Below are 26,829 nucleotides of genomic sequence, written 5' to 3' on the forward strand. Positions count from 1 at the left end.
TACAAACGTCGTGTGTTTTATTGAGCCAGCCGCCGTGTCCGGATCCAGACACATGCCGTGAGAGCCCCCGAGCTCCTCGTCCCGGCTGGAGGTGCCCTCAGCCCCCCAAGCAAGAGCAACCCGGGCACAAATCCACAGCCTGGGCTTCGTCTGGGCTCCAGAAAGGAGGCTGGAAGGGGAGACGCTGCCTCGTGCCTCGCAGCCAGAGGCAGCACGGCTCCAGCCCTCCCCCCTCGCTCATTCTTGCAGCCACCCCAATTTTTGCCCACCCTATTTCCTCCTCCCATCCCCGGGGCAGTTCTGCTGGATGTTCAGAAGGGAAAAAGAGCCAAAAATCCGCAGCGTTGCAGGTGGCATCCAGGGATGGGAAGGACGGGAAGAGGCGCTTGGCACAGCCCGTGAAAACACAGTAAAAACAGCGCTTTTAGCCGACAAATTACCTTTTTTTTCCCTCTTATTTTTTTGCTCTGCTTCCCAGCATGGAGGGGGTGATGGGGCAAGCTCGGGGCCAGTCCTAAAAAGCTCAGGGCCAGGGGAATAGCACCGTGTGGCTGAGCAGGGCACCAGAAGGGGATTTTGCAAGGCTGGAGGGCTGCCCAGCTGAGCCAGGCTGGCACCAAGGAAGGCTGTGGGGAAACCACGGGGCAGGGGTCCTGGGCTCAGCATCTTCCCTTAATCTGACCTTAAAGGTGGCAAGCTGAGCCTCAGGCAGCTTTCCACCTTCCCTCGGGCTGTTTAGCAGTTTTTAAGATGTCCCTTTGAAGGGCTGGGGCCTTTTCTTCCTCTCCAGGTGGAAAAAAACCCATTGGGGTTATATTAAAACAACCCCTCCGGAGAGCAGGGCAGGCTCTGGGGGATGTGGATGAGGAGAACGGGGGCACAGCCTCGCTGCCTTTCAGAAAAAATCCCTCTGATCACGCCCTGGGGCTTCGTAAGAGGGCTTGGTGCAGCTCAGCAACGTCCTCGTGTTACAGAAAAGGCCAATTTTTTAGGGGACAGCTCCAGCCCTGAGCCCCAGCCCTGCTCCTGTCCCCCCCCAGCAGCTCCAGGAAGAACCGAGACGCTCTCACCGCCAGCACGAGGGGAATTCCCTTTTGGGCACTGCTTTATTTGCGTTTCCCCCTCCTCCAGCTCCAGCCAAGGGAGCACTGAGCCCAGGGCAAAGCTGAAAAACGTCTCCAAACCTCAGCCTCCGGCTTTCAGAGCAGCAACACCCCCCCGAAACCCTCCACACTTGGCACTAGGTGCCAAGAAGGGAAGGAGAGTTGAGCCTGGGGACTGCAACCCCAGCCGGGCTCCACCAGGGAGGTGCAGGCTGCAGCCCCTTCTGCCCCGCAGCACGGAGGAGGATGGTTTTCTTCAGCAGCAGGGGAAAAAAAAAAAAAGGGGGGGGGGGGAAATAAAAATCCCACGGAGCCAGGCCCCTAGTGAACAAGGAGGGCATCTCAGCACTCTCCAGGCCCCCAGAGGGGAGGGGGGCTCTGCTCTCCACCACACATCGCTCCCAGTCCCACAGGGGGCTTCTCTTTTCTTCTCCCATCCCCATCAATTAAAAAAAGCTAGACAAACAAAGGGCTTCAAAATAAAAAAAAACAGAACATTGGGAGCACGGGAGGAGCGACCAGCTTCACGGCCTGCCTGAGATCTCTTAACCGTGCCCAGGAAGAGCCGGAGTCTCTGACTGGTGGTGGTTCCTTGGTTTAGCCAAGGAAAGCCCCGCAGGGTTGGGGAGAAGCTGCAAAAGGAAAAAAATCAGCGGGGAAACGCTGTCCTTCTCCCCTCTCCCCTCGCCTTTCCTCGAGTGCGTGGCCCTGCTGGGGCCAGCTCCGGGCGTAATTTAAAGCTTGGCATCTCTCCCCGCTGTGCTACCAGGCTGCATGCTGCAAAGGGAACACAAATTGCAAGACAAACGAAGCAGCTGGGACTTGTGCTATGTTTCGTTTTTTTTTGTTGTTTTTTTTTTTTTCTTTTTTTTACCTGAAAACAAGGAACATCCTGCCAACTCCAGTACAACGCATGGCGGGAGGAAGGCTTTTGTAGCAGCTTCTGGCTGGCCCACGTGAAAAACAACCGAGCGGAGAGGACTAGTGGTTTTGACTTGCATAGCTGCTGTTAGCTCACGTGGGCAGAGACAGCTGGATCTCCATCCCGTCGCCACAGATGAATTACCAAGAGGCCCTGCAGCCCCGTCTCCCACCGCTCAAGCTGTCTTGGGAGCAACCCGTGTCTTCATTTCCAGGCATCAGCACGTGGCGGGCCGTCAAACGCAGGTTGCTGGAGATGCTGGAGATGGATGGAGGGCTGAAAGGGCCCTCGAAAGGTCAGGCGGGGAGTTTTGATCTTCCAGCATCCAGCCGTGGAGCAGCTTCTCTTCTTTGCGGGATGCTAAAAGCACTGGAGAGTTTGTGAGCTGCCCCGGAGGGATGCGAGGAGGGGGGGAACACGACGACCACTCCAGTTCTGCCACCCTCTCTAGCAGGACGTAGCAGCAGTGGTGTCAGAACAGCCAGCAGAATAGAGAATGGCTTTGAGATCCTGCTTCCTCCGTTAACGCCTCACTGCAAGGTTTAAAAAAAGGGAAAAAAAAAGGAAAAAAAGGAAAAAAAAAAAGAGGCATTGGGACTGTTGATGTCTGCTGGTTCGATCCATCTCAGTCTCTGCATTCCAACCGAGTGGTTGAGCCTCACTGGGGCTTGAATCCTGCGTGGTTCTTCCTCTTCCAGCAACTCTGCTGGACTCCACTCCTTTCCTCCAAGGCCTGAGGCTGGAAGCAAAGAAGCGGGAGGGAGCGGGGAAGGGGGAAAAAGGAGAAAAAAGACAGGGGAAGAGTCCTTTTCACCTCTCTCGAGCAGCCTGGTCGATCCCTTACTGCTCGTGAAGTGTGCAGCTCGTCGAGGAAGCAAGGATGTGCACCAAGCCCACGGGCGCAGCGCTCTTCTCGCAGGCCAACATCGCTTTGCACTGAGCCCGCTCCATGGGGACAGGGAAAGGAAATAAATATGCTTGTTCCAAAAAACAAAAAATTATATTAAGAGCTTTTTTCCCCCCCCTTTTAAATAGCATCATTGTCTCCTTTTCTCTCTGACATTGGAAGAGTATCCAGAACCCCAAAGGAACTCCACTTTTTTTTTTTTTTTTAATATTATTTATAGATAGAAAAAACTAAGAATTGAAAAGGAAAAAAAAAATCCTTGAAAAATAATTAATTCAAAGGGGAAAAAAGAGAAAAAAAAAGTACGTTTTCCTGTCACCAGATTGCCAAGCAAAAGCTCAACACTCTTTGGATCTTCTTTGCCAAGCTAGGGGGGCTCCGTGTCTGCTCTGCTGGTTCGGTTCCGTTTAAGTCGAGTCCACGCTTTGAAGCCGCCTGCCCATTTCAGCTGACCAAGCAAGCTTTTGGTGGGGAAGGAAGGGGGGAAAAATGGATGACTGCCCGTCTCTCGCCCGTCCCTGCCGACTGGGAGAAGGGCAGAGCTCTGCCTCGGCCGTGCCGAGGTGCCTCTCTCTTCTCAGAGCAGTTGGCGCCGTCAGAGATGTGCAGCCGTCTGGTTGGGGTGCAGGTGGCGGGTGTCCGTGTGCGTGCCGAATCAGATTATTTGATTTTTTTTTTATTATTTTCTTCTTTTTTTTTAATTTTTGAAGGTATTTTTCTTATTGTCGTTGCTGCTGCTGCTGCTGCTTCGTGGCTGAGTGTCGCCTGGATGTTTGTTTCCTTTGTTCAGACGCTGCACGTTCCGAGAGGGGGAGAGAAAGGTACACCAACCCGATGCCCTTCTGAACATCAGCCCATCTCTTTCCACTGCTTGTAGAACTCCAGAACGTTTTTTATTTCCACGCTGGCGCTGGTGGCTGCCTGGATGGCAGACTGCAAGCAAACAGACACAACAGGTTATTTTTTTTCTTGCCCTTCACAACCTGGAGATTCTCGGCCACGGCTAGAAGGCCCAGCTCTCCTTCATGCTGAAGTTTCTCTGGCATTAAAGGCCTGTACAGACACACAAATTATTTCTCTCTCCTCCCCCAGGATTACTTTGCACCGCTACAGCATGCTGGATCGAGGGGCCTTCAAGGAAATGTGTGGGGACCAAGAGCTTCCAACTAAATTTGGGAAATCCAGGACTGTTATTACTCACTGCAGAAAACGTTAAAAAAAAAAACCCTCTTGCTAACCCAACCAGATTTTAATCTTGCTAGGAAGCAGGAGGGCTGAGCTCAGCACGGAGTTACTGACCTGCATGGGTGCTGAGAGCGTGCTTGGGTCTTCCAGCTGAAAGCCTGTGATGATGGTGACCATTCCCGTGGTGTCGTCCTCTCCGTTCCCTTGGGACACCGTCAGCTGTTTGCAGCTGTCCAGGATTTTATAGAGATTCCTGCCACGCAGATGCAAAGAAAAGAGAAAGAGGGGAGACCACTTGTTTGTGCAAACAGTTTCAAATATTCTTAGGATGATGCACTGAAAGCAGGGCTGTTTCTCTGCTGCCTGTTGAGGGCTTTTCTGAGACCTTTTTTAGGGCCAGAAGCGTTTGGTGCCACACACGATGCACAGAAGGACGCCCTACCACTCCCTCTGGGGAATTTGACTGTCACCCACACAGAACATCAAACCAAGCAAGCTGTATGACTGCTCCCAGCGCTAACACTTCTCTCCAGAACCACCTGCCTGCTGGGAATCGGGCTCAGACATCTCCAGATGCTGTCATCTTACCAGGCGTCTAAATCCTGTCTCTTCAATTTATGCCTCTCGAAGCTCTTCCCGACATCTTTCTGGCAACGAATGTACCTACGGAAAGATCAGAGTCACTGAGCTCACACTGAGACTGTCACACAGACTGCAGTCAGTGCCCTACAACAGGTCTGTCAGGGTCCCCAGGCACCTCTGGCAACGCTGCCTTTTATCAGCCAGACTAATACCTAAAGGATGGCTCCAGAAACCCCCTGTGAAGCCCCTCAGACCGCCTCCCCCCTCTCATCACTGCCACTGGGTGCACTTCACAGATCCCACAAGTGTTTCCAAGGCTGCCAGCCCTGACACAAGCCTTGAAGGTGCACTTTGTCTTTGCAGAAGTGCTGCTGTTTGTCCTGCTGCAGCAAACCTGGGCAATGCTGCTGAAGAGCTGCGACTCCGCTCCTCGGAAGCAGCCACATTTCACGGCCAAGCAGCAACTACAAGCCCATCTGGAGAACCAGCTGCCAAAGCTGTTATTTCCCCACCTCCCCTCTTGCCAAGCGCATTCCCGAGGCCTGGCTTTCCCTCGGCCCACTCCTCACTCTGCTCTAAGGGATGCACAGCCTGCTCCCACCGCTGATGTTTCCTTCCATCCCAAAATACCCCCGTTACAAAACCAAGGGCAGATCGCCTCCCTCTCCCATTCTCACCTGTTTCCCTTTTTAAATTCTGCCTCCAGATACCGGATGCTGTCCCGAGCACCTGCGTTATCCTTTTTCAGGAAGTCTAAGCCATCGATCACTAACAGAAAAAAAAAGAAACAGAGACATCTGCCTTAGCAAACTCACCCAGATGCGTCAGGAATTTCTCATCCCACAGAACTGTCCCTACACAGCAGCAGTTGCTGGGACAGGATTGGGACAGGATGCGAAGGGGAGGGTGAACAGGGCCTCTCTCTTTTTATTTATTATTATTTTTTGATAAACCACGTTAGATCCCAAACATGAGCCACAAACAGGCCCCAAAAGGGACACGCAGAAACCGTGGTTCAGCTGCTGCAGCCGTTCTAAAGGACAGCAGAAGCAGGGTGGAAAGCAGCGTGACACGAAGCAGAGCTCCCGTACCTATTCGAGGGATGATGATTATGAACCTCCCGCTGGTGGCCAGCTGCTTGACGACAGCCAGGTGCTGGCAGAGGGCCTGGGTGTCCGGGACAAGGTAAGGAGACATGGCTGACTGTGCTTTGGGCTGCTGGAGACTTCCCTCCAGCTGAGAAACCTCCAGCTGAAACACAGAGAGAAACACAGAGAGGCTTGCTTTAACATTTTGCTGAAACAAACGATGGAAGGAGGCAAGATTCCCCTCACGGTGCTCCATTCGGCCCTCCCAACCTTCCAGCACAGAGAAGTTGTGCAGGAAGCAGAGAGCTGGAAGTGGTCGGTTCCATCCCACCCATCACAGCTCTCTTTTGCAGAGAAAACTTCTTAATTCTGCATGGAATGGGAAAAAGGGAGGGAGATCTCCCCCTTCCCAATTTCAGACATTTCAGGGGCATCACTCTGCCAGGGTTTAGCCAGCAACCAAAGGTCTCCTACCTGCAATCGAAGCTGAGCCATATCTCTCATGAGCCTGTTCCGACGAGCTTCCTCTGCAGCCTAGTTACAAAAACAAACTTCCAAATCAATTAGCAGGAAACACGAACTGGCACAAGCAGCCACTTGCAGAAACAGGGCGAAAAGGGGACACCTGAGTAGGTTTTGGAGGGTAACAGGAGCAAAACTTCCAACTCCAACCCCAAATCTGTTTGATTATAGTTCCAATTTAATAGGAATAATGTAGGGAATTGTGGCAAGCATAGAGAATGAGCCCACCTCTGCCAACTCACCATGTGAAACTGGGCTTGAGCCTGGTGCAGCAAGTTGTCTTGCTCTGACTGTGCTATGCTGATGAAGATCCCAAGCTCTGAGTTGAACTGCAGGATGCTGCCCTGCAAGCGGGTAATGAAGTGGCCAAAGCTCCGAATGCAGCAAATCCGAACAACAGACTGCAAAGAAGCAGAAAACAACCCTCAGAGGAAACGTTTCTGATGAAAACGTGCTGCTGAATAGAGGGACACGTGGCGAGGGCTGCAGGAAAAGTCTACAGTTGGCCAGAAAGCTGAGAAGTGTTTGGTGTTTGCAGCCTGGGTTTCCTCAGCTCAAAAAAGCTCCAGAAAACATCCACAGGCTTTCCCTCAGAAACCTCTGCTCGAGCTGGGAGAAGAAATCAAATGAAACTACAACCTCTACACTTGTTTTGGGGCAGGCACTACTCTTTGTTTGTTGCGCTGCTGGCAGAAGGCAGCAAAAGGTGAGCTCACGTGGGACGTGACGTTGATGTTCTTTGCTCCAGCTGCCCCGGCAGGTTGAGAGGACATTCAGGACCTCACCCAGCCGGGCTGCGATTTAACAGCGTGGGGTTAAGATGTTAGCATATTCCCCACCCCGAAGGAAGCAGACGGGTCCAGCAATGCAAAACAGAAGACCAGTTGTTTGTTGTTTTCTTTCTGAAGACAGCTACACCACCCCTAAATTATCACCTTGGTCCTTTACATTTGGGAAAACAGACAGAAGTGCTCTGCGAGGCCACGCAGCGCCACAAAACACAACATTTCACCAACTTCTGCTTTTTCTTGAGTAGGATCACAGGATGTATCCTGCAACTCTGACCCTTTCATCCAAGGCAGGGCAGAGACAAAACTCTTCTGTCCAGACGGAGAGGTCAGGAGACTGCATGCAGCAAGGCTGGCATGTGACTGTGCTTCCTTTCATAATGATTCTGACAGAGAAGGGGAGGGAAAGCACGCTGGTTTTTTGGACACAGATGACTTCAGCAACCACCAATAACAACATGAACTCAGACTCAAGGGTTTGAGTCACTCTGGGGCCTGTTTTGGTGATAAAAAGAACTAGATCTTCACCTGCACGGCTAAGATAAGCTGCACTTCCAGAAAGGCAAATGCAGTTCGTGCCAAGATTCGGGATTTACCCTGACTCACCTCCTCCACTGCTGAGAAAATCGGTCGGTCCTGCTCGAAGTTAAACCTCTTGTGTGCATTTTTCAGAGGGGGCAGATTTCGCAGGGCCACATCTTCTGGGAGCAGCAAGTTGGTGTGCAGGTCTGGCAGCTCGGCGCCGCTCAGCATGTCCTTGACTTCGTTACAAAGGTCCAGTCCTGGGAAGGAGGGAGGAGAAGCACACCAACACATGCTGATTGAAACAACTGATGCCAAGACAGGGGAAAAATGCTCTAAGGCACATAATGCACAGTGAACAAGGGCGGAGGTTTGTAATTACATAGGTACTGTGAACATGTGCTGGGGGAGGAATGCTGTTAACAAAAAGGCCACCCACAGCACGAAGAGTAACTGCTCCAAACAACCTCTCTGGTCCAAAAAGCTGTAGTTTGGAGGGTCAGCTTGCCCATCCCTTCCAAAAGAGAAGCATCCCTCGAAACTATGCTTCTTAACACCCACGTGGGTTTTTAGGCCGAGGTGCAGGGCACATCGTGAGCATCCAAAGGCTGAAAACTGATTTCCATGATTGCCACGATGGAATCAGACCCTCACTTACGGTCTTGATGATTCCGATCGGGTTGGCCACACAAGGACTTTGTGCACACAGGTGTGAGAGTTTTGGTTACAGGCAGCCCCACATCATGGATTCATGGAGCTGAAGTCTACGGGACAGTATTTAACTGGAGCAGTGTTTAAATAAGAAAATAACACATGGAAGAAGTCACTTTGCATTGAGCTTAAAGCAAACTGCTACTGGAAACATGGAAAAACCACTGAGGCTTGCTGAAACACTGCATTGCCCTTTCCTTCTCCCCTACCTGATTCCTGCAGGTCTGCAGCAGAAGGCAGAAGGTTCAGGAGCACAGACAGCCTGTTCCACAGGCTCTGAGAGCTCTGCAGGAACAAAACACAAAAGGCCACAGAAATGGTCAGGATAGATGTATGCAGTAACCAGGCCATGTGGTCTTCCCATTCTCTTTCACAGACCTCAAAATGCTTTAAAAACATAAACTTCACGACTCTTCTTGAGGCCACGATGATCTTAATTCAGCTGGTGGGGTGTGGAACCTCACCTCCCGTCCAGGACTGGGCCAACAGTTTCATTATGCCCTTAGCAGCTCAGCCCAGCCCAGGGGATCTGAACAGACACAGCCCTGGAGCAAACACCGAGCCCAGTTCCCACCTGAGCACACATGATGATGAGGTCTGTGTTTGTCCTCAGCCAGTCCAGGAACACCTTGACGGTGAGAAGCAGCCCCTCGTTGGTCACGATCTCTAGCTTCTCCTGAAGGGATCGCTCGTTCCTGCAGGATTTGTTACTTGAAATGCTTTCCTCAGAGTCGGACACATCGTCTGGAAAAATAAAAGGGAAAACGAGATGATGGCAGGCATTAAACCCCGAGAAGCCAAACTTTACAGGTGTGAGAACAGTGCTGAGCTGGAAGAGTCAAGTGGAACTTGTCAGTGCCTCTGCATATCCTGACAAAGCCAGTTCTCTGCCCCCTGTGCTGTTGCTGAGTGTATTGCTGTTGCACTTTATTCCTCAGCGATGGAAGATTGCTAAAATGGCTCTGTGAAAACCTGACAGAAGTCTTAACCCTCTGCAGCTGCCTCTGAGACTCCGCAACAGAGCAGGGGGGAACAGCACGTGCCAGCACGAGGACGGCATCGTTCACTGCACAGAACAGAGACCACCAGGTGGGTCAACACGCACCCAGCTTTGGGCTACACAAGAGCAGAAAACAGCATTATTTTACGAGCCAGGGGACCACGAGAACTTAAATATTGAGTACGTTTTGCCCTTTTGTCATTCTACAGACCCGAGGATCTCAAAGCCAGCATCCAGGGCACAGCAACATCCCTCGATGACAACATCAGGCCAGCTACACGAGCGACCTGAGGTCAAGGTAGCAGCAAGCGTGGGATCGGCTGTGTTCTACTCCAGTCCCTTATTTTAATTGCACAGTCACTTCTGTCCATTAGCACAGCGATTATCATTCAATAAATGCTCAGAATCAAAAGGGAAGAAGCAATTTATCCAGAAACCACCCCCAACAGTGCGTTAAAACCGTGAATTAGCCCCGGTTTTGAAACAGCACAGCTGAGGGAAGGGGAGCTCCAAGCCAAAAAGCACAGGGATTCATTCAGCCTCTCACTTTCTGCATCTATAAAGGCAACAGGGCCACACGATTCAGATACATTCCTGAATCTGCAGCTTCTGCATAGCCCACTGAATACATAAAGGAAAATGTTAAACAGACCAAACCCCTTTTGTTTCTTTCTTTCCCCCAAACTCTTTCAAGTGGCTCCAGAGCCAAGCTGGGAGTCACAAATTGCACCCATGATCTAATGCTTCCCCTTCAAATCCTAACCCAGGCAGAGCCTGAATCAGGCCCATTGAGTCTGGCAGCACGATGCAGAAATGTTTCCTTGCTCCAGGGAAGCGGGGAGGAACGACAAACAAGACTGAACAGGCCCATGTGGTTTTATCTGAAACACAAACAACGCCCTGTAGTGCATCAGATCTCCCTTCCAAGCTGTTCTTTCCCAGAGCATTACTCAGTTGCATAAATGGTGTGGTGACAGAGAAATCAGAGCTCCACCTGCTGTGCATCTGCAGTTTGGTTCAGCACTGAATTCAGCGTGGAAGCCTTCAGAGGGTCACAGAAAGTGGCCCTCAACTCCTCTTGCACGCACCTAGGACACGTCTTCCAGACAAGCCACAACAGTTTTGGTGACATGATGGCTCGTGGAAAACTTCCTCGACTGCGTCTGCACTGGGAAGGATCTGATTACAGAGATTTCACGTGGGGAAGAGGAAGATAATCCAGACTGCTAATCCCTGCTGGAATTATCCCCGGTACTACATCAGAGGTGCTCAGCACCTGGCTGGAATTATTATTCTGCCTGCTGAGCAGAACAACAGCTAACGCTGGCTGGCTGCAGGTGTCTCCTTTGCTCGCTTGCATGGGATCCCAGATGTCAGGCAAGGAGCAAAGCTCCTCCAGGAAACACCCAGCCCCAGATTTGTACGGTACGTGGGCAATCAGCTCATCCAAACCTGCCCGAAGGAGAATTTGCAGGATAGAAGGGGGTGGATTTTAGCAAACAGACTGCTCCGAGCTCGCAGCCCTCCACACAGAAGCACAACACGCTTCCAACGTCCTTACCTTGCTCTGCCAAGCTGGGTTTCTCCAGATCTCCGTTGACGCATGGCTTGTTGTCCAGCCCATCCTTTAAGACAGCTGGCTCACAGTTTGGTTTCAGAAGGATGTTGCTGAAAGTGGGAGCCAAGCGAAAGCAGCGTTTGGTCTGAAACAGCTGGGTGGACATGGCTTGGAGGTTACTGGCTATGCTCGCGTCGTTAGTGCTCAGGGAAACGGGTCCATTCACTGCCGAATCTGGGGTCTCAGTTTTAGAGATGCTCGGGATCTTAGAGTCCCCAAGCCCACTGCCATCTACACAGTTTTTTAAGGCCTCTTTGGGCCCACTTTTGCCTCGGCTGCTTCCCTCCTCACCCGGCTCATCTTCCATGTCCTCCAAGTCAGACCGAGATTCTTGGCTGTTCATGTCAGAGTCCGTCTCCACATCAAAAGCAGCTTCTGCTTCCTCGTCACTCTTCTCTGAGCCACTTTCTGAGCCATCGCTGCCCTTTGTAGAGCCCTGGCTGGAGTCAGAGTCAAAGCCTTCACTCAGGTCGCTCTCATCCACCTTCTGGGGGTGGCGACGGCGACGCAAACAGGAGAGGCGAGAGTATTTCTTGCTTTTCTTGCAGTCATTCTTCCGCTGTTCCTCTTTGGGCTGGTGATTGGCCAACTCAGCTTCGGCTTCTTTCTCAATCGAGTTCAAAGGCTCCCGCGGCTCCTGGTCATCTGCAGACATTTCAAATGAGGCCACAAGTTAGAAAAGCACCGATGTCTCACACAAGCTGCTTGCCGGCCCCGAGCCAGGGGAACCAGCAGCATAAATTTCAGCCGTCGCTTCTATTATTGTCTTTCACCAGAAAGAGAAGTAATGACAACCCTGAGAGAATGACTCAGACACGAAAAGGGCAGCCGGAAAGACTCGAGAAGCCTGGATTCCTACAGCCCAAGCTGTGCTGCTCCGTTATCAGGCAGCCTCAATGCTGAACGTTGCCAAACCAGCACAGAACACGCAGCTGAATCTGAAATTTTCTCCCCGGCTTTCTAAAATCTGAGAGCCAAGGTGACCCACCTTGAGGCCAGGAGCGTGTGCCAGTCACCTCGATGAAACCAGCCTCCCCACCTCATAACCAGACTGAGTTGACCTCATCCCTTTCCTCCACCAACACGCCCCGAGCCTTTCCAGCAGCCCTCTGTCACCCTGCCAGCTTCAAAACCCAGGCAGGGGAGGAGTTGTTCACTGTTGCTTTTGGCCAGGAAAAGTCCAGCCTTGCATTCTGTGAAATGGTACAAATTGACCGTTTGGAGGGGAAAGATTAAGTGGTTTTCTTTTCTGCTCAACAGGCTCCACCAGCAGCTAAAGACCTGCTTTTGTCTGAACAGATATGAGGCGTGAAGAGTAGGGCCAGCCTCCCCTACAAACTGCTCTGCCCAGGTGTTTTACCTGAGATCATCTCAGAGGAAGAGAAAAAGAGTCCAGTAAATAACGGTGAACAAAGACAGAACATAAGCAGCACAGACTGGGGTAAATAGATGATGAACAAGCTGCCAAAAGACACAAAACCATAACTCCTTTCAAGACAGCAAGCGACCCTTCTATCCTATGATGATTCTGCTACTCGCTGAGAGCATCGAAGTGGAGACTGTCTCCCCAATTTACCCATCTTTGTGGATTTCAGCCCAGCAGTCAAAGATTGAGATGTTTCTGGCACCACTCAGGCACGATGCGACAAAACCCACGTCCAGGAGATTTAGGAAAGGAAAGGAAAAGCCACCCCCTTATCGACGTGCAGGTGGGGAGAGCCAACTTAGTTCCATCTCCGTCCTCTTACCTGTGCCATCATTCTGAAAGGCTGGGACTGGATTTTCCCCTTCTTCCAGCTCTGCCTGCAGCCGCATATTGACGTGATTTATCAGGTGAGAGAAGAGGGCCAGCGTGAAAGCAATGGCTGCACTGTACTGCTTCGAACCTGCAAGGAGACAGCTTAATGAGGCAGAGGAGACTGACCGCTAGCCCAAAACACGAGCGCCCACTAAGACTTCTTCTGACTAATTGGACTGCTGATTGTTATCAGATCACTTGATTTCCGAATGGCTGAAGGCACTGGTTACCTGCCCTCTTGAGGCTGTGAACACTCATAAAGCAGATGATCACCATGCGGAAGATCAGGAGATCGGGAAGGAAGGAGTAGCCGCTCTCATACTCTTCTTCATCTTCGCTGGTTGAGCTCAGGTTAGGAGGAGAAGGCAGGTAGAACAAGCACAGGTTGAAATCCTCCAGTACAGACTGGCAGAGTGATGTCAGCTCGGAATCCAGAGAGCTTAACGGGAAGAAAAAATTAACAAGAATTATTATTCAAGACCCAAACTCCTGGCAATGGCTGCGTGGAGAATGACCAGATCTGGCAGAAGCTACAGTTCGGCGATCCTTTGCCCTGGGAATGATAAAGCAAAGGGGAACATAACGCAGGCAACCACAGGTATGAGAAGCAAGTGGGATGAATCAGATTATGTTTTCCTCTCCAAGGCTGATAAATTAAAGATAAACTATAACTAGGGCACGTCCTTGCAAAGAGATGGGTCACCAGAAAAAACACGGGGTGGGATGGGGTCAGCAGGTGGACTCACACGTCGAGTCCCAGGCCCAAAGATATTGTCTGGTATCAGTCAATATTTGAATGCTAACCCCATGCTGGGCTGCATCAGCAAGGGCACAGCCAGCACATGGAACGTAATCATTATTCTTCTCTGTTTGGCACTCGTGAAATGGTATCTGGAGTACTGTGTAACACAGCACAGGATGTATGAGAAGAGAGAGAGAGAACTGAGTTTGTTCAGTTTGAAGAAGAGAAGGCTTAGGGAAGTATAAACTTTGTGTTCAGGTGCCAAATAGGTGGGTTTAAGGGCCTCAGCCAGAGGACTCTTCTCCATGGTGCACAGCAAAAAGAAGGGAAGCAACAGGCACAAGTTGCAGTGAAGGAAAATAAAAATCCCTCCATGGGAAAGGTGGTGAAAGACTGGAAGGGGAACCAGAGAGGTGTGAAATCTTTGTCCTCAGATCCACTGAAAACTCAACTGGTTGAAGCTCAGAGCAACCTCACCTAATTTCACATTTGAATCTATCGTTACAGCAGACCCTACTTTTGAGAAAAGACTGAACCACTAGAAAGTCTCTTCCAAACCACACTATTCCATGATGAATTTAATTGCAGTCTGTGTATTAGCCTTTTAAAACACCTGCTTTATTTCAAGAGGTGAATTTAGAATCACCTGAAAACCTCCCAGCAGAAAAAGACTACATAAAGCTTGGACCTTTTGGCAAAAAGCTTCAGCACAGGCACCGTTATCCTGCAGGGAACAGCCTCTTCCACTTCTGAATGCCTGCTACAGTGAATTATTAATGGAAGATAGAATCTGTCATGACCTTACCTGCTCTTTGGTTGCAAAAGGCTCTGCAGGTACATAAAGCTCACCAGCAACCTCTTAATGTCTTTGCACCTAAAAAGATTGCAAATAAAACACTGTTAAGCAGGTACCCTCCTGCAGGTATCCATCCCTGAGATGGAAAAGGCTAACAGAGCTGTACCAATAGCTAAATCAGGTCTCAATCGATAACTACATCCTAGGGAAACTGCAGAAAAAAGGTTAGTTTACGTATTTCTGCTTTTCACCCATGTCTTGATGCTCCTGTACAGCCACCAGCTCCAGGGGGGAGGGAGAAATACCTCACCTCAACATCTATACCCAGAGAGCCTTCATATTCTCTCCTAAGATTGTGACCTGAGAGACCTGGAATGGGATCTAAACTTGGGCTCGCCAAATTTTGACACTTGCTGCCTCAAATGGGTGACCCAGCAGTTCCCGTTTCCCAGAAAGACATTGCTCCTGCCCCAGAGTAGGATATTGGTGTGACTGCAAACCCTCAGCCCGCACCCCTCTCCTTTTCCTTGCCCTCCTACCGTTTCTTGCTGGGAGACAACTTCCTGGTTTCACATTTCTTCAGCTGGTGATACATTTTGGCTGCTTTGTCGTACAGACGCTTCAGGTTCCCATAGGCACCTTCGAAGGACACTTCAGACTGGATACTGAGATATGGAAATAAAACACATCAGGAGTTACTTTGCCACAAGGTTGCTCACGTTCTATGGCTTTACTTCCCCAGAGAGTTATTCAGGCATCTCAACACAAAGATGGGTACAGCTAAGGAACTTCACTCCCCCTGAGATCTGCGAATCCCACTCCAGGCTGCATCACGGCTCTGTCTGCAATGTTTCCACACCTTTTTTAAATTTGTGCCTTAAGGCCATGTTCAGATATCTTAATTCCCTCCACCTCACTGTGCTGGGTGCCTCACTCAGCACTTCCACACCCCTTCAGACACAGCTCTCTAGCCCAAGCATAGGGGCTCAGCTGAAATGCTGCCCTGTGTGCGTTTGTTTAGTGGTCAAAGTAAAGGAGAAAAGAATCTGGCACCAGCAACCACAGCGCACTGATTCTTTGCCCAGAAAGCCAAGATCCTTGCAGACACTCACCAGCGTAAATAGCAATAGGTGGCTTCCACGTTGTAGTATTTGCTCCCAGCCAATGTCCCCAGCTGATTAAAAGGCATGCCTGTAATGAAAGAGAGGGGCAATGGAATTAACTTAGATCCTCCAAAGGCCCTGCTAGAAAGCAAAGCCTTTCTTCCTCACTCTGTTCCATGTGAGAGTGAAAACAGGTGGCACCAACAATGCTAAAAAGCTGCAGTACAAAGAATTGGACTACTTGATTCTTTCACTATTTTTTTTTGGCTTTACAGTGCTTTTGGTCCTCTGCACCTTCCTGCCAGCTAGCTGTGTAAGCAGAGCAAACAACTCCTCCTCCACCTCTGTATTAATAATGACAAGACCTTGACTCTGTCAGACTGTATTCCTCTTGCCTTAGACAACATCTTGTCAGCATTTAAGAGTTCTGTCCCATCTCACTGCACTACATAAATGTTGGTCAGTTATTGGTATTTGGGATCAGACTGAACAAACACCTCAGCAAGAATCCTGCAAAGACAGCACAGAGGGCAGATCTCTTTGGAACATCCTTTTTGAGATAAGACAGGCTCCCAACTCTTGCCACAAAGTGTTCCCGTAAAGTAGTTCCTTCTAAAAGGAGACAGGAACACATGAGATTGGGGGTTAGAGGTGGCAGTGGCAAGGCACAGAGAGGAGCAATAACGCTCTGCTTCTGGCAATGGGCAGCTGGATTTTCCCTCAGCCAGACAAACCCAATTTTACCACATCCATGGAGTTTGACCTTCTCAGATGAGTAAGCTGAGGCCATGCGGGGAGACAACCTTTGCTCTATCTCCTCTGTTTGGCTTGTCAGCAAGAGAGAGTTTCTCAGAAAAGGAAGTGATTTTAACTAGGGAATAAAACCACTCCTCTCTCAGCAGCAGGATGTAAACCTGAACAAAAACCACTACCACTGTTTTCAGGTTAGGGAAAAGTGATGTCAATGACCAAAATGTAACTCAACTCACCAATTTGCGGTGCAACAGAAAGGGCTTGATAGTAAAACCGCTCAGCCAGCAACTCTGTGTCCACTCCTGCCAGTTCGTTCTGATAGCGAGCTGAAAGAAAACCACACACTGCAAATCAGAAACCATCCCTCCACGCCTGTGGTAGCATGTAAGCAAAAAGAAGAATTTCTTCTCCTCCGTGTGTTAAGTGCTGATTAATTTTTCCTTGAATAACTCCGTGTTGTGCTCCATTTCCCAGTACCTCAACCAGACTATGCTCTACTATGGCACAGTGTGAAATCTAAAGCAAGACAATAAAACACAAAACACTTGGCTGTGGCTAAATTGTATTTGGGTGGCAGTGGTGGATCGCAGACACAAAAGTAGGCATTTTGGAAACCTTAGGGGAAAGCACAGAGAAGAGGTGAGCACGTTTGTCTCCCACCAGCCAGGTATGGCACTCTCACCACCCCCAGGAAACATTTGCAGTGCATTTCCGAGCTGATTCACACAGGTTTCAAGAGCTTGAAGGCTGCTGCTGCGTGCCAAGCACATTTACCCATGACACACATCAGCTAGCTGTTTTTCACACCATTACATGTTTGCTCACTGCTTTCACACCCACACGGTCACCATCAAGCGAGAAGTTGACACGCTTACCACACGCTTCAGGAGGTGACTGTGGGACAGAGAGGTCTGTGACCCAAAGGATGACACACAGCCAGACACGATGACAAAGAAGCCTGGGCTTTGCCGTGGCCCATCACTCTGGATTAATTCACAATAATGCTTAACAAACCTGATTTGCAGTCACACTTCTCACGACAGCGAGGCAACTTTCAAGCAAGCCTCAACTGCGAAATCAGCCCGCTTTGAGTTTCCTTCACACCATCCAAGCAACATGACTGAAAGCAAAGGATTCCGTTCCTTAACGTTCAGGGATGCAGCTGTTTGCTAAACGCAAAACTCTCAGCTACTGGCACACACACACACAAAAGCTCCTGCAATCTGCAGCAGTTATCCGTGACGATTTCACCCTTCAGTGATGAATGTGTGCAAGGGAAACCAGCACCTGCTCGTAACTGGTGACTTACGGTCACGGACTCAGTGCTGCACAGGCACCAGTTTTAACGTATTACAGGTTACCCTGAGAGATGCTGCTGCTCTTACCTAGATCTCCGAGATAAACCAGGCATCTGTGACATGCCATCTGTGCCCACTCCATCTCCTTCTCCGATGCAGACACGGGTTTCTTGCAGCCTACAGGCAAAATACGAAAGTCACACACACCGCTGGGCACAGGCAGCTGGAAAGACACGCCAGCAGCCCACGCCCCTGCCTCAGACCCCAACATTTCACCAGCTGAAAACCACAATCACACGTTCAGACCGCACCGTGGGCTGTTTGGGGCTCCTTACAGACAAGCAGCAGCTCATCCTCGCTGCCAAAAAGGTGACAAATGCCATGTAGGCACTGATGCTCGCCTCCTCCCCGCTGATAGGGGACAGCGAGTGTCACGGCATCGCCAGCAGTCACCGAAATGTCTGCCTGCTCAGGCTTTGCCTTAAAGGTACGCCACAGAGAGCTGGCGACGCCTGCACCGAGATGAGAGGACAAAGGCCAATTCCTGTCTACGAGGCACGTGACCGTGTTAACACAGCGTTGAGCACAAGCTAATAAGGCCTGCAGAGGCTGATTTTGTTAGCATGGCTAATGAGGCCTTTGGATAGGAGCTGGCGCAAATCCCTGGAAGCCAGAACAAAGGCTGAGCACGCCTGCACCTGGCGACAGCACACAGCATGGACATAGCCCCCCGACACTGAAGGTGGTAACGAACTCCAGATCAAGACTGAGATTTGGATTCAGAATTGCCAAAGAAAAAAAAAAAAAAGGAAGAAAAGTGGAAAAAAAGAAGTCAGGACAGCAAATCTGTGTTAGAGGCAGGGAGAATTTGCCTCCGGGGAAAAAAAGCAAACAAACAAAAACAGTTCAGGTAGTAGAAAGTGTCAAAAGCAACAGGGGAAGGCTCCAGCCAGCTGACCTGACCTAATTTAAGCTGTGAAACGTGGCTCAGTCCCTGGGAGGGGCTGCAGGTGGGAAGCCACAGTTTCCCATCCCCGCATCAGCACCTTCTCCCCAGCCCAGGGGTTCAGCTGGAGCTCAGGGGCACAGGTTCTGCGTTTGCCCTTCCCCTCCAGAATTCATTTACTGCTGCTGGGCAAGACCAGTGTCACGGATGTGGTCTAGGTTCAGTCTTCCTGTTGCCAAGGTCTCTACTTGAGGAGAAAAATCCCTCAAACAGGAATCCCAAAGGAAGATTTTCAGCTCGGTCCAATCTGCAGCCTGAGCTGCTTTCCTCTTGGCTTGGTTTAAAAGGGTGGAAGTGATATCTGGAGGCTCAAGTGACCCGTGAGGAATGGTTCCCACTCACCAACAGGCACTGAGTCACACAACACCAACACACGGCCTCGAAAGCTGCGTCCAGACACGCTACTGGATCTATCCTCCCTTTCCTTTTCCCTTTTAATCTTCTCATTTCCCTTTATATAACAATCAAGTTGTCGCCACCCCAATTTGGAGTTCATGCAGGATTCTTCCCCATCTATCTCTCCTGGACACGCAAGGTTCCATCTTAATTATGAAGTTACATATTTGTCTGCTGCATCATTTTAATTATAGAGCCCAGACACATCAAGGAACCTGAACACGGGAGCCTTTCAAATGCGATCACACCGCAGGGCATAAACTGATCTAGAGCGTGCATTTTGAAAATTTATTAATTCTGCCGTGCTGAGATACATTTCTAAAATCAACAGTTGCCAGGGACATCTGCCTTATCAACTGACATTTCAAAGCTGATCATGATACAATCATCTCCCAGAAGCTAAGAATAGGATCCCGGCAACTAAAACATTCTACTGCTAAAGGTGTACTAACTCTGATTTCTGCTGTCCTCCCCACTGCTAGCTTGAAAAACGCCAGTTAAACCCTTGCTAATTCAGTTCCCCAAAATTCAGACGATCCATTTCTCAGCTGGACTCACCTAAGACGGAAACAGGCACCTTGAGGTTACTGAGCACAACCCAGGAGCAAAGATGAACAAAGTATTGCAAGATAATCTAGGATGTGAATCCATACACAGCCTTGAGCTGTGAATTCTTTGATTTACTCTGAAGGTGGTGAGGCACCGGAGCAGGTTGCCCAGAGAAGCTGTGGAATCCCTGGAAGTGTTTAAGGCCAGGCTGGATGGGGCTTTGGGCAACCTGCTCTAGTGGAAGGGGGTGTGGAAGGAGATGATCTTTAAGGTCCTTTCCAACCCATTCTACGATTCTATGATTCCACAAAAATCTGCCATCACCAAACATTTACTAAGGGATTTTCTAACAGGGTTTTCTTGCTATTAGAAACGCTTCTGGCTTCCACAGTTTAATATTTAAAAAAATAAAAAATAAAAGCGTTATGGAAAAGGGAACAGGGAGAACAGGACAGGCTGTTCGGAACAGACACCAATCTAATCAGAAACATAAAAGATGGCACCTTGAGTGCTGAAACAAGGATGGATTAGCACAAGGGGAAGCCACTGGTCTGGGATCCAGCCTTACCCAACAGCCCTAAACACCGAGCACCAACCTATTAGAGGGTCCGTGACATGCGTCCAGTCGATGCAGCACTGCAGCTCCAGCTGATAGTGAGACTGAATGTAGAGGAGAAGGTGCTGGTAAAATCCTATGCCAGCAACTAAGTGAGTCCGGTACGCGCACTCCAGAGTGCTGCGGCTGTGAATGTGCTGGAGGGAAGAGAGGTGAAAAGATTGTCACTGCAGTCCAGGTAACATTTTAGGCTGGAAACCCAAGTTATATGAAGCAAAAGAGTGGGCAACTCAGCTTTTGTTGGTCTTGCACAGTTCTGCACCTCCTTTTGCTCAACAGTGTTTTATTTAGTAGTATTTACCGAGGGTAGACACCAAGGAGAAACACTTGGAGCAACAAAGAATAAAAGTAAAATCAAGGTGTCTGGTTAGAACACGCCGTCATTACATCCAGACAACCAGATCACCAGGAGACAGGTCACAGCATTGGAAAATACAGCGTGAATATTTTGTATTTTCCAGTGATCAATTCTAAGGGGAAAAAAAATAAATACATCAGCACTGACAAAGCCTCCTAAGTCCATCACTGGCACTCGTTCTACGTGGAAAATGGGTTTTGTGAAGTTGGGAAGACAAAAATTAAGTAAATGATGCTGGAATATACTCTGCAGTGGCAGCCCTCGCAGCAGATCATTAGAAGTTACCTGCCCACAGCTAGCCAAAAAGCATACATCAGCTCCACAACTAAAATTCAGGACTGCCCAGCATTCAGATAACAACATCTCCAAGCAAATAAAACCTTTAACTTGCTCTGACCCACTGCCTGCCCAGAGACTTTCTCATGCCAGAGCAACAGATCCTTACCTTCTTATTTGTTTTAATGAGCTGGATAACTTCATAGTAAACTTTCCTCCAGAGCAGTTCTTCTGCTTTTCTTCCATAATCCACTGGGTGCAAGAACATCAGCTTCACACACAGCTCTCGCAGCCTGAGAGAGACAGCAAAGAATTCGTGTTTAGCCACAGCAGCTTCAAATACAGCTGCCACTACATGAGCAAAACCGAGAAAATCTGAATTAATTACGATGGATGAGCTAGGCTATCGGGTGATGGTACAGCCTGTGCTGCTCCCACACAAGAACATCTGGAAAAGCCCACCCCTAACCAGTTACCACGGCTCAGCTGGCCATCAGCAGCTTCTTAAACTGCAGCAGTGTAAAAAACTGTCTATGGCCACAGGCTAGAAAGAAAAGGCAACCCCACGAGTTATCTTCTGAACCCGAAAAAAGATTTATCACATACAAACACGAAGTTTCTACATCACACTTCTTTTTTTTTAAGATAATTACAAGGAAGGCACCAGCCAACAGCTTTTTGTATTACAGTGGCACCTGGGAAAGCCCCCAGCCAGAGATTCTGTGGCTAGGTGTTGTTCAAATACCTGAAATCTAGCCTCTGCTCCGAAAACCTGGAGGAATCTGTCCTCAGTGGGTGCACCACAGAGTGAACACACCGTGAAACCGTTGATTCAAGACGTCCACGTGTTACTTCATGTGGGTTTTTCCAGAGAAATACAAAAACTGACTGCCCTGCCCAACTTACTTGTTCCTCAAGCTGATGTTCTCTGGCTTGAACACTTCTTGATACGCTGCCTTATTACCGAGGATGAGATCCAATCGATGAACAGCCTCTACCACTGCTCTGCAAGGTAATAAAAACACAAAGAGGAGCTTCAGCACGGGTTGTCTGAGGTTATTTTGTGAGATCTGGAGTCTCTGCAGGGAACCATACATTTAATTCATTATAAAATGAACTAATTCCCAACGATTGCCATTTTGATAGGGCGAGTCAAATTTCCACCAATTCTTGCTTCCTTACCAACCAATCTATGACAGAAAGCAACTTATTTGCCAAAATTTCCTCTCCTTCGTTACCACGATTCCTTAATTAAAGGTCTTAAAGATCTCTAGATGACAGGTAACAGAGGGATTGTTTTCAGTACACCACAGCACCTGACAGGAGGAGAGGAACGTAGGGAAGACTTGGGAGATCGGAACACCAACCTGAACCAACTTCTTCCTAAAAAATCATGGAGAAAACCCAGACCAGAGTACAAGTGGCCCAGAAGCCTGCCCCTAACCTGGATATCCTTCTGCTCACTAACATCTTTCTCCTGCGGCGTGGAGATCCTCTGCAAACTCTAACAACCCACTGCTCTCCAAAGGGAGAATGGCAAGCAAGGAGAATCCGTTTTCTTTAGCAGGTTAAGATGCTAAATACGAAGCCACGAAGCATTCATCCAAGCTCGTGGCATATCGACGGGGGAAAAAGAAGAAAAATAAACCTCCACACACCCCTAGCTTCCCCCAAAGTCACCATCCTTGCTGCAGCCTGTGCTCCGTGTCCCATCGCCACCTCCCAAAGACCTCCTGCAGCAATCACTGTGGCAGGAAGCGACCAGCGCCGTGCACGGGGAACTGCTTCGCTTCCTATGCAGAAGGGTGGCCAGAAGAAAGGGGAACTGCTGATTCATTTGATTCCCAGAGAGAAGGAGAGGAAATCTATGATCTATTCCCAAAATAGGTAGCCTCTCCGTCTTCAGAACAGCTGTAAAAATGCCTCCACCATACAGAGAATTGGCGGCTGCTGAGGGTCGGACCCAAGCTCACACATCATTGACACCACCAGGTGGGAAACGACTCGGTGATTTCCTCTTTTTTTTTTTTTTTTTAATACCTAAAAAGGTGCCACGAAGCCCTGTTAAAAGATCCTCGAGTCCAACAGCGACAGATTACTTCCCACAAAAGCCAGACGCGGGCACTTGGAGCCACCAGACGCTTTTGCTATTTTTTTTTATGGGATCCTAAAAACTTGGTGCCAGAAAAACCACAGGGAGCAAGGTTTCTCTTTTAGGATGCGGGTGCCTGTAGGGCACAAGGCAGACCCCATGCTAGAAGCTCTTCTTAGCACAAACTCCAGGAGGAGGCAGAGGCTGCGATGGCCGGAGGTGACTTGCAAGAATCGGATGCCCAGCGGGAAGGAACGCTTTCCGTGTGTCCCTACAGCTCCAGGACAGGGCGAGATGGCAGAGGGAGTTCTTTGTCCTGTATTTCTTTATTTAATGCATCACCAAGAGGCACGGACTTGGAGGAGTGTGAGGTTTCTCAGGGAGAGGAGCTGCAGCCGCTCACTTGATCCTGGCACGTGTCGGTGCACAAACACCGCCCAGAACAAGGCTGGCAGGCGAGGAGAGGAGGGCAAAGCCAAGAGAACGCTGTCAAAAAAAAATACCTGGTCGCCCTAAAATAAAAAAAGCAGATTGAAACAGCAGCCAGATTGATCCAGCTGCCACGATCTGAGGTGAAACTCCGGGATTATCCGTCGGGGAAGAGTTAAATGGAACCGATCCGAGGCACGCAGCAAGGAGCACAAAGTAAAGGAGAGTGAGATACTGCTTGACCTCATCAACTCTCGGGCTGAAATCGAGAAAAATTGTCAAAGGGCTGGTTCAGGTGGACGGCTGGCCAGGAGAGCTATCAGCCACAGCGAGGAAATTTGTGGCTGCTGCAGATTTTATAAACCCCACGCCGAAACGACGACACTCCTGGCTCAAAGGAGACGGAGATCCCCAGGAGCTGCTGTAAGAAACCACTCAGCCAATTCTGCCGTAAGGAAACGACCTCCTTGATGCCCCGAGGACCAGCCCCACGTCTGCTCAAGGAATCTAACCTCAAAGGGCCAAAACCAGCGCCAAAAACCTGTCCAAAGCACACCAAGGAAATGGATTTTAGCTCCTCCAAGCTGCCACTTGTGCTTTGTGTTTTCGGTCAAGGGTCTCGCCGGGTTTCTCCGAGGGAAGCGAGTTTAGAAGGGGGTGATGAGGTTGGGAGAGGTGAAAGGATGGGCCCGATGTCACCGGGCAAGCCAGCGGGATGAAAACAAACGGGCTGTGCCCAAAAACATCTCCCTTCAGCACCTCGCTCAGCTCGGAAGGCACGCTGTCACTGCTCCACTCGCCTACCAGCCTGCTTTACAATCGGAGAAACGGCGAAAAAGGGGGCAAGAGGTGGGGGTGGTCCCAAAATAAGGCATCCACGGAGCACCTCGGCACGGTGCCTCGGTCCTGCAGGGCTGTGGAGACCAAAACTGCCCGGATTTTTCCCTGACAGCACCTGCACGGCGTGGAGACGTAGCAGGAGCAGAGCCCCAAGGAGTGTTTTTGTCACCAGGGCTTGCAGCAGCCGTAGCCTTGCCCTCCTTCCAGCAGGAGCCTTCCCAGCCCCAAAATCTTTCCCCCATGTGCCCCGTCACAGCCTCCCCTTTCCCTGGGTGTCCCCAAGTCTTACCCACGTCCTTCTGCATCCTCGTGTCCCCTACCCCGTCCCCATGGACCCTGCTCGACTCCTTCCCCCCCCCCCCATGTCCTGACCCATTTCCCTGCCCCCTTTGCCTGACCCCCTCGCATTTTCCCTGAATCCCCCTACCTTTTCTCCCCCCCAGCTCCTTCTCCCCCACCTCCTTTTTCCTTTTCCTTCCCCTCTTTTGCCTGGGATCCTCCCCCACCTCCTTCCCCAGACCCCCCCTGCCCCCTTTCCCTTGCCCTTCCCACACCCCCAGCCCCTTCCCCCCCCGATCCTCCCCAGTTTCCCCCTTTCCCCTTCCCTTCCCCTGATCCCCCCCTTATCCCTATGATCCCCCCGATCCTCCCTGCTCTCCTCAATCCCCCGATCCCCTTCATTTCCCCCACTCCCCCTAATTTCACCCACTCCCTACCACCCCCCCCTGCTCCCTGGGATCCCCCCTGACACCCCTGATCCCCCCCGGTCCCCTTGATCCCCCCCAGCCCCCTCAATTCCTCCCAACCTTCCTGATCCCCGTGGTCCCCCCTGATCCCCTCGGGTCCCCTTGATTCCACCCGCTCCTCCTGCTCACCCACAGCCCCCTTGATCCCCCCCATCCCCTTGATCCCCCCCGATCCCCTTCAACCCTCTCAGTCTCCTTGACCCCCCCCGATCCCACTGATCCCCCCTCACCCCCCCCGGTCCCTAGGATCCCCCCTATCCCTCCCAGCCCCCTTCAAACCCTCTCAGTCTCTTTGACCCCCCCCAGTCCCCCTGATCCCCCCTCACCACCTCAATCCCCGGGACCCCCCCCTTGTCCCCAGACCCCTCCTGGCCCCCCCTATACCCCCCCAACCCCCCCAACCCCCCCACACCCCCTCACCCCCCTTCAACCCTCTCCTCCTTGATCCCCCCCGCTCCCCTCGATCTCCCCTCACCCCCCCGCTCCCCTCAATCCCCCGGGACCCCCCCGGTGCCCTCCCAACCCCCTCAAACCCCCCCTTAACCCCCTCAATCCCCCCCCCCCCGGGGCTCCTCACCGGTACAGCCGCTTGGTGTGCAGCACCTTAGCCTCGGGCTCGCCGCTCTCACCGCCGGCCCCGCCGCCTTGGCTCATGGCTCCCCGGCGGGGGGGCGAGGCCCGGAGCCTTCCCGGGGCCTTCCCGGGGCCTTCCCGGGGCCTTCCCGGGGCCCCCTCAGCGCCGCCCGCGCCGCCGCCGCCGCCGCCCCCGGCCCCGCTCGGCCGCCATGGCTGCCCCCTAGCCCCCCCCTTCGCGCGAGCTCTCGCGAGATTTCGGCGGCCGGGCAAACATGGCGGCGGCCGGCCTGGCCTCACCTCGCGAGAGCCCGCCTCCCGCCGCGCCAGGACTTCGTGCTGGCAATATGGCGGCCCTGAGGGCCGGCAACATGGCGGCCGCGCCAGTACTAATGGCTGGCAGCTCTGGCGGCCGGGCCGGCGTGCTCAAAGCGGGGGGCGGAAATCGGCGCTATTGATTTAAAGATCGAAGCCGAAATTGCCTTGAAGTGGTATATTCTTTATTGCAGCGCTGGATGCACGGGGGATCTCTCCACCTATCGTGCATACCCAAAGTGGAAAGCAGTCTTGAATTTATACAATCAATCTGTCAATATTCTACAAGCGCCTGTACATATTCAACACCTATCCCCGCCTTCCCTCGCTTCTCATGCTAATTAGCCTTTTGGCACCTTACACCTGCTTAAAGCCTCCCAATAATTGTGGGCAGGGGTCTTTGGGACGTGGACAGTGATCTTTGGGAGGAAGACCCCGAGCCTTCCTCACAGTGTACTTTTCACCTTTGGCCAGGAATCTGCTGAGTTGGCAGGTTTCTTAATTGCAAGAGCAATTAAGAATTTGTTGTATCTTTATAATGAATTCCAATGTCTAGTTTCGAGATACATAGTCCTTACATTTGTTTCTCTGTCCGTCTGCCGCTTCCTTATCATGAGTTCCAGTGTCTTGTTTCGTTGTCTGGGGATTGTCCTTGCCTCCCCAATGCCTCCCCAATGCCTCCTTAATCACCATGGAGGTGCTGGGACCGGTTCTTTCAGCTGCTGGGCCCCGGGGGGCTTCCCTGTGGCCGCCTCACGCCGTGGGTCGGGCAGGAGCTGCAGGGCTGGGCTTCCCCAGACAGCCTCTGAGTGCCCCCCTCGGTGTCGCCTAGCACGCCCTGGAGGCCTCCCAGGGCGCCCTCCAAGCCGTGCAGGCAAAACAAGGAATAAATAATAATAATAAATAAACGTTCTAAATAAATAATAGGAGTAAATCATAAATTCTCTGCCTAGAGTCTGGTGTCCAGCAGAATCACGGGGCCCTCAAGTGCGCTCTCGTGCACACCAGGAGCCTCCTGTGGTACTCCAGATCCTCTGTGGGTCTACCAAGGACAACAAATGTCCTCTGGAAAGGCTTCCAGTGACCCCAATTTTCTCTAGGACACCGTATAAGCCTCCTGGGGCACCCTGCGGTGCTCTGAGAGCCTCCTCTTGAACCCTAGAGGCAAAACAAGGACACTTCCTGGGATCTAGAG

General features: G+C 51.0%; 1 protein-coding gene across 4 annotated transcripts; it reads right to left on the bottom strand.

The window, feature by feature from the left end:
• On the bottom strand, nucleotides 1–25,527 carry SMG5 (SMG5 nonsense mediated mRNA decay factor). Of its 4 annotated transcripts, none has more exons than XM_084303261.1 (22): nucleotides 25,324–25,527; nucleotides 21,546–21,644; nucleotides 20,809–20,932; nucleotides 19,986–20,142; nucleotides 17,526–17,615; nucleotides 16,377–16,466; nucleotides 15,397–15,475; nucleotides 14,824–14,949; nucleotides 14,294–14,362; nucleotides 12,977–13,185; nucleotides 12,697–12,834; nucleotides 10,892–11,593; nucleotides 8,905–9,074; nucleotides 8,540–8,615; nucleotides 7,704–7,879; nucleotides 6,552–6,710; nucleotides 6,262–6,321; nucleotides 5,791–5,950; nucleotides 5,377–5,467; nucleotides 4,706–4,780; nucleotides 4,232–4,370; nucleotides 1–3,865 (listed from the first exon to the last, which is right to left on the bottom strand). In XM_084303261.1, the coding sequence occupies exons 1-22, from the start codon at nucleotides 25,398–25,400 to the stop codon at nucleotides 3,782–3,784; spliced, it is 3,150 nt and encodes a 1,049-aa protein (XP_084159387.1). In that variant the 5' UTR covers nucleotides 25,401–25,527; the 3' UTR covers nucleotides 1–3,781. The 4 variants fall into 4 exon arrangements, with proteins under 4 accessions (XP_084159387.1, XP_084159390.1, XP_084159388.1 ...); XM_084303264.1 differs by having other exon boundaries at nucleotides 25,350–25,369; XM_084303262.1 differs by having other exon boundaries at nucleotides 21,546–21,639; nucleotides 25,324–25,352.
• Nucleotides 25,528–26,829: the final 1,302 nt, after the last annotated feature.

This window comes from Netta rufina (genome assembly GCF_964035555.1).
Source record: "Netta rufina genome assembly, chromosome: 29".
Taxonomy (NCBI): domain Eukaryota; kingdom Metazoa; phylum Chordata; class Aves; order Anseriformes; family Anatidae; genus Netta; species Netta rufina.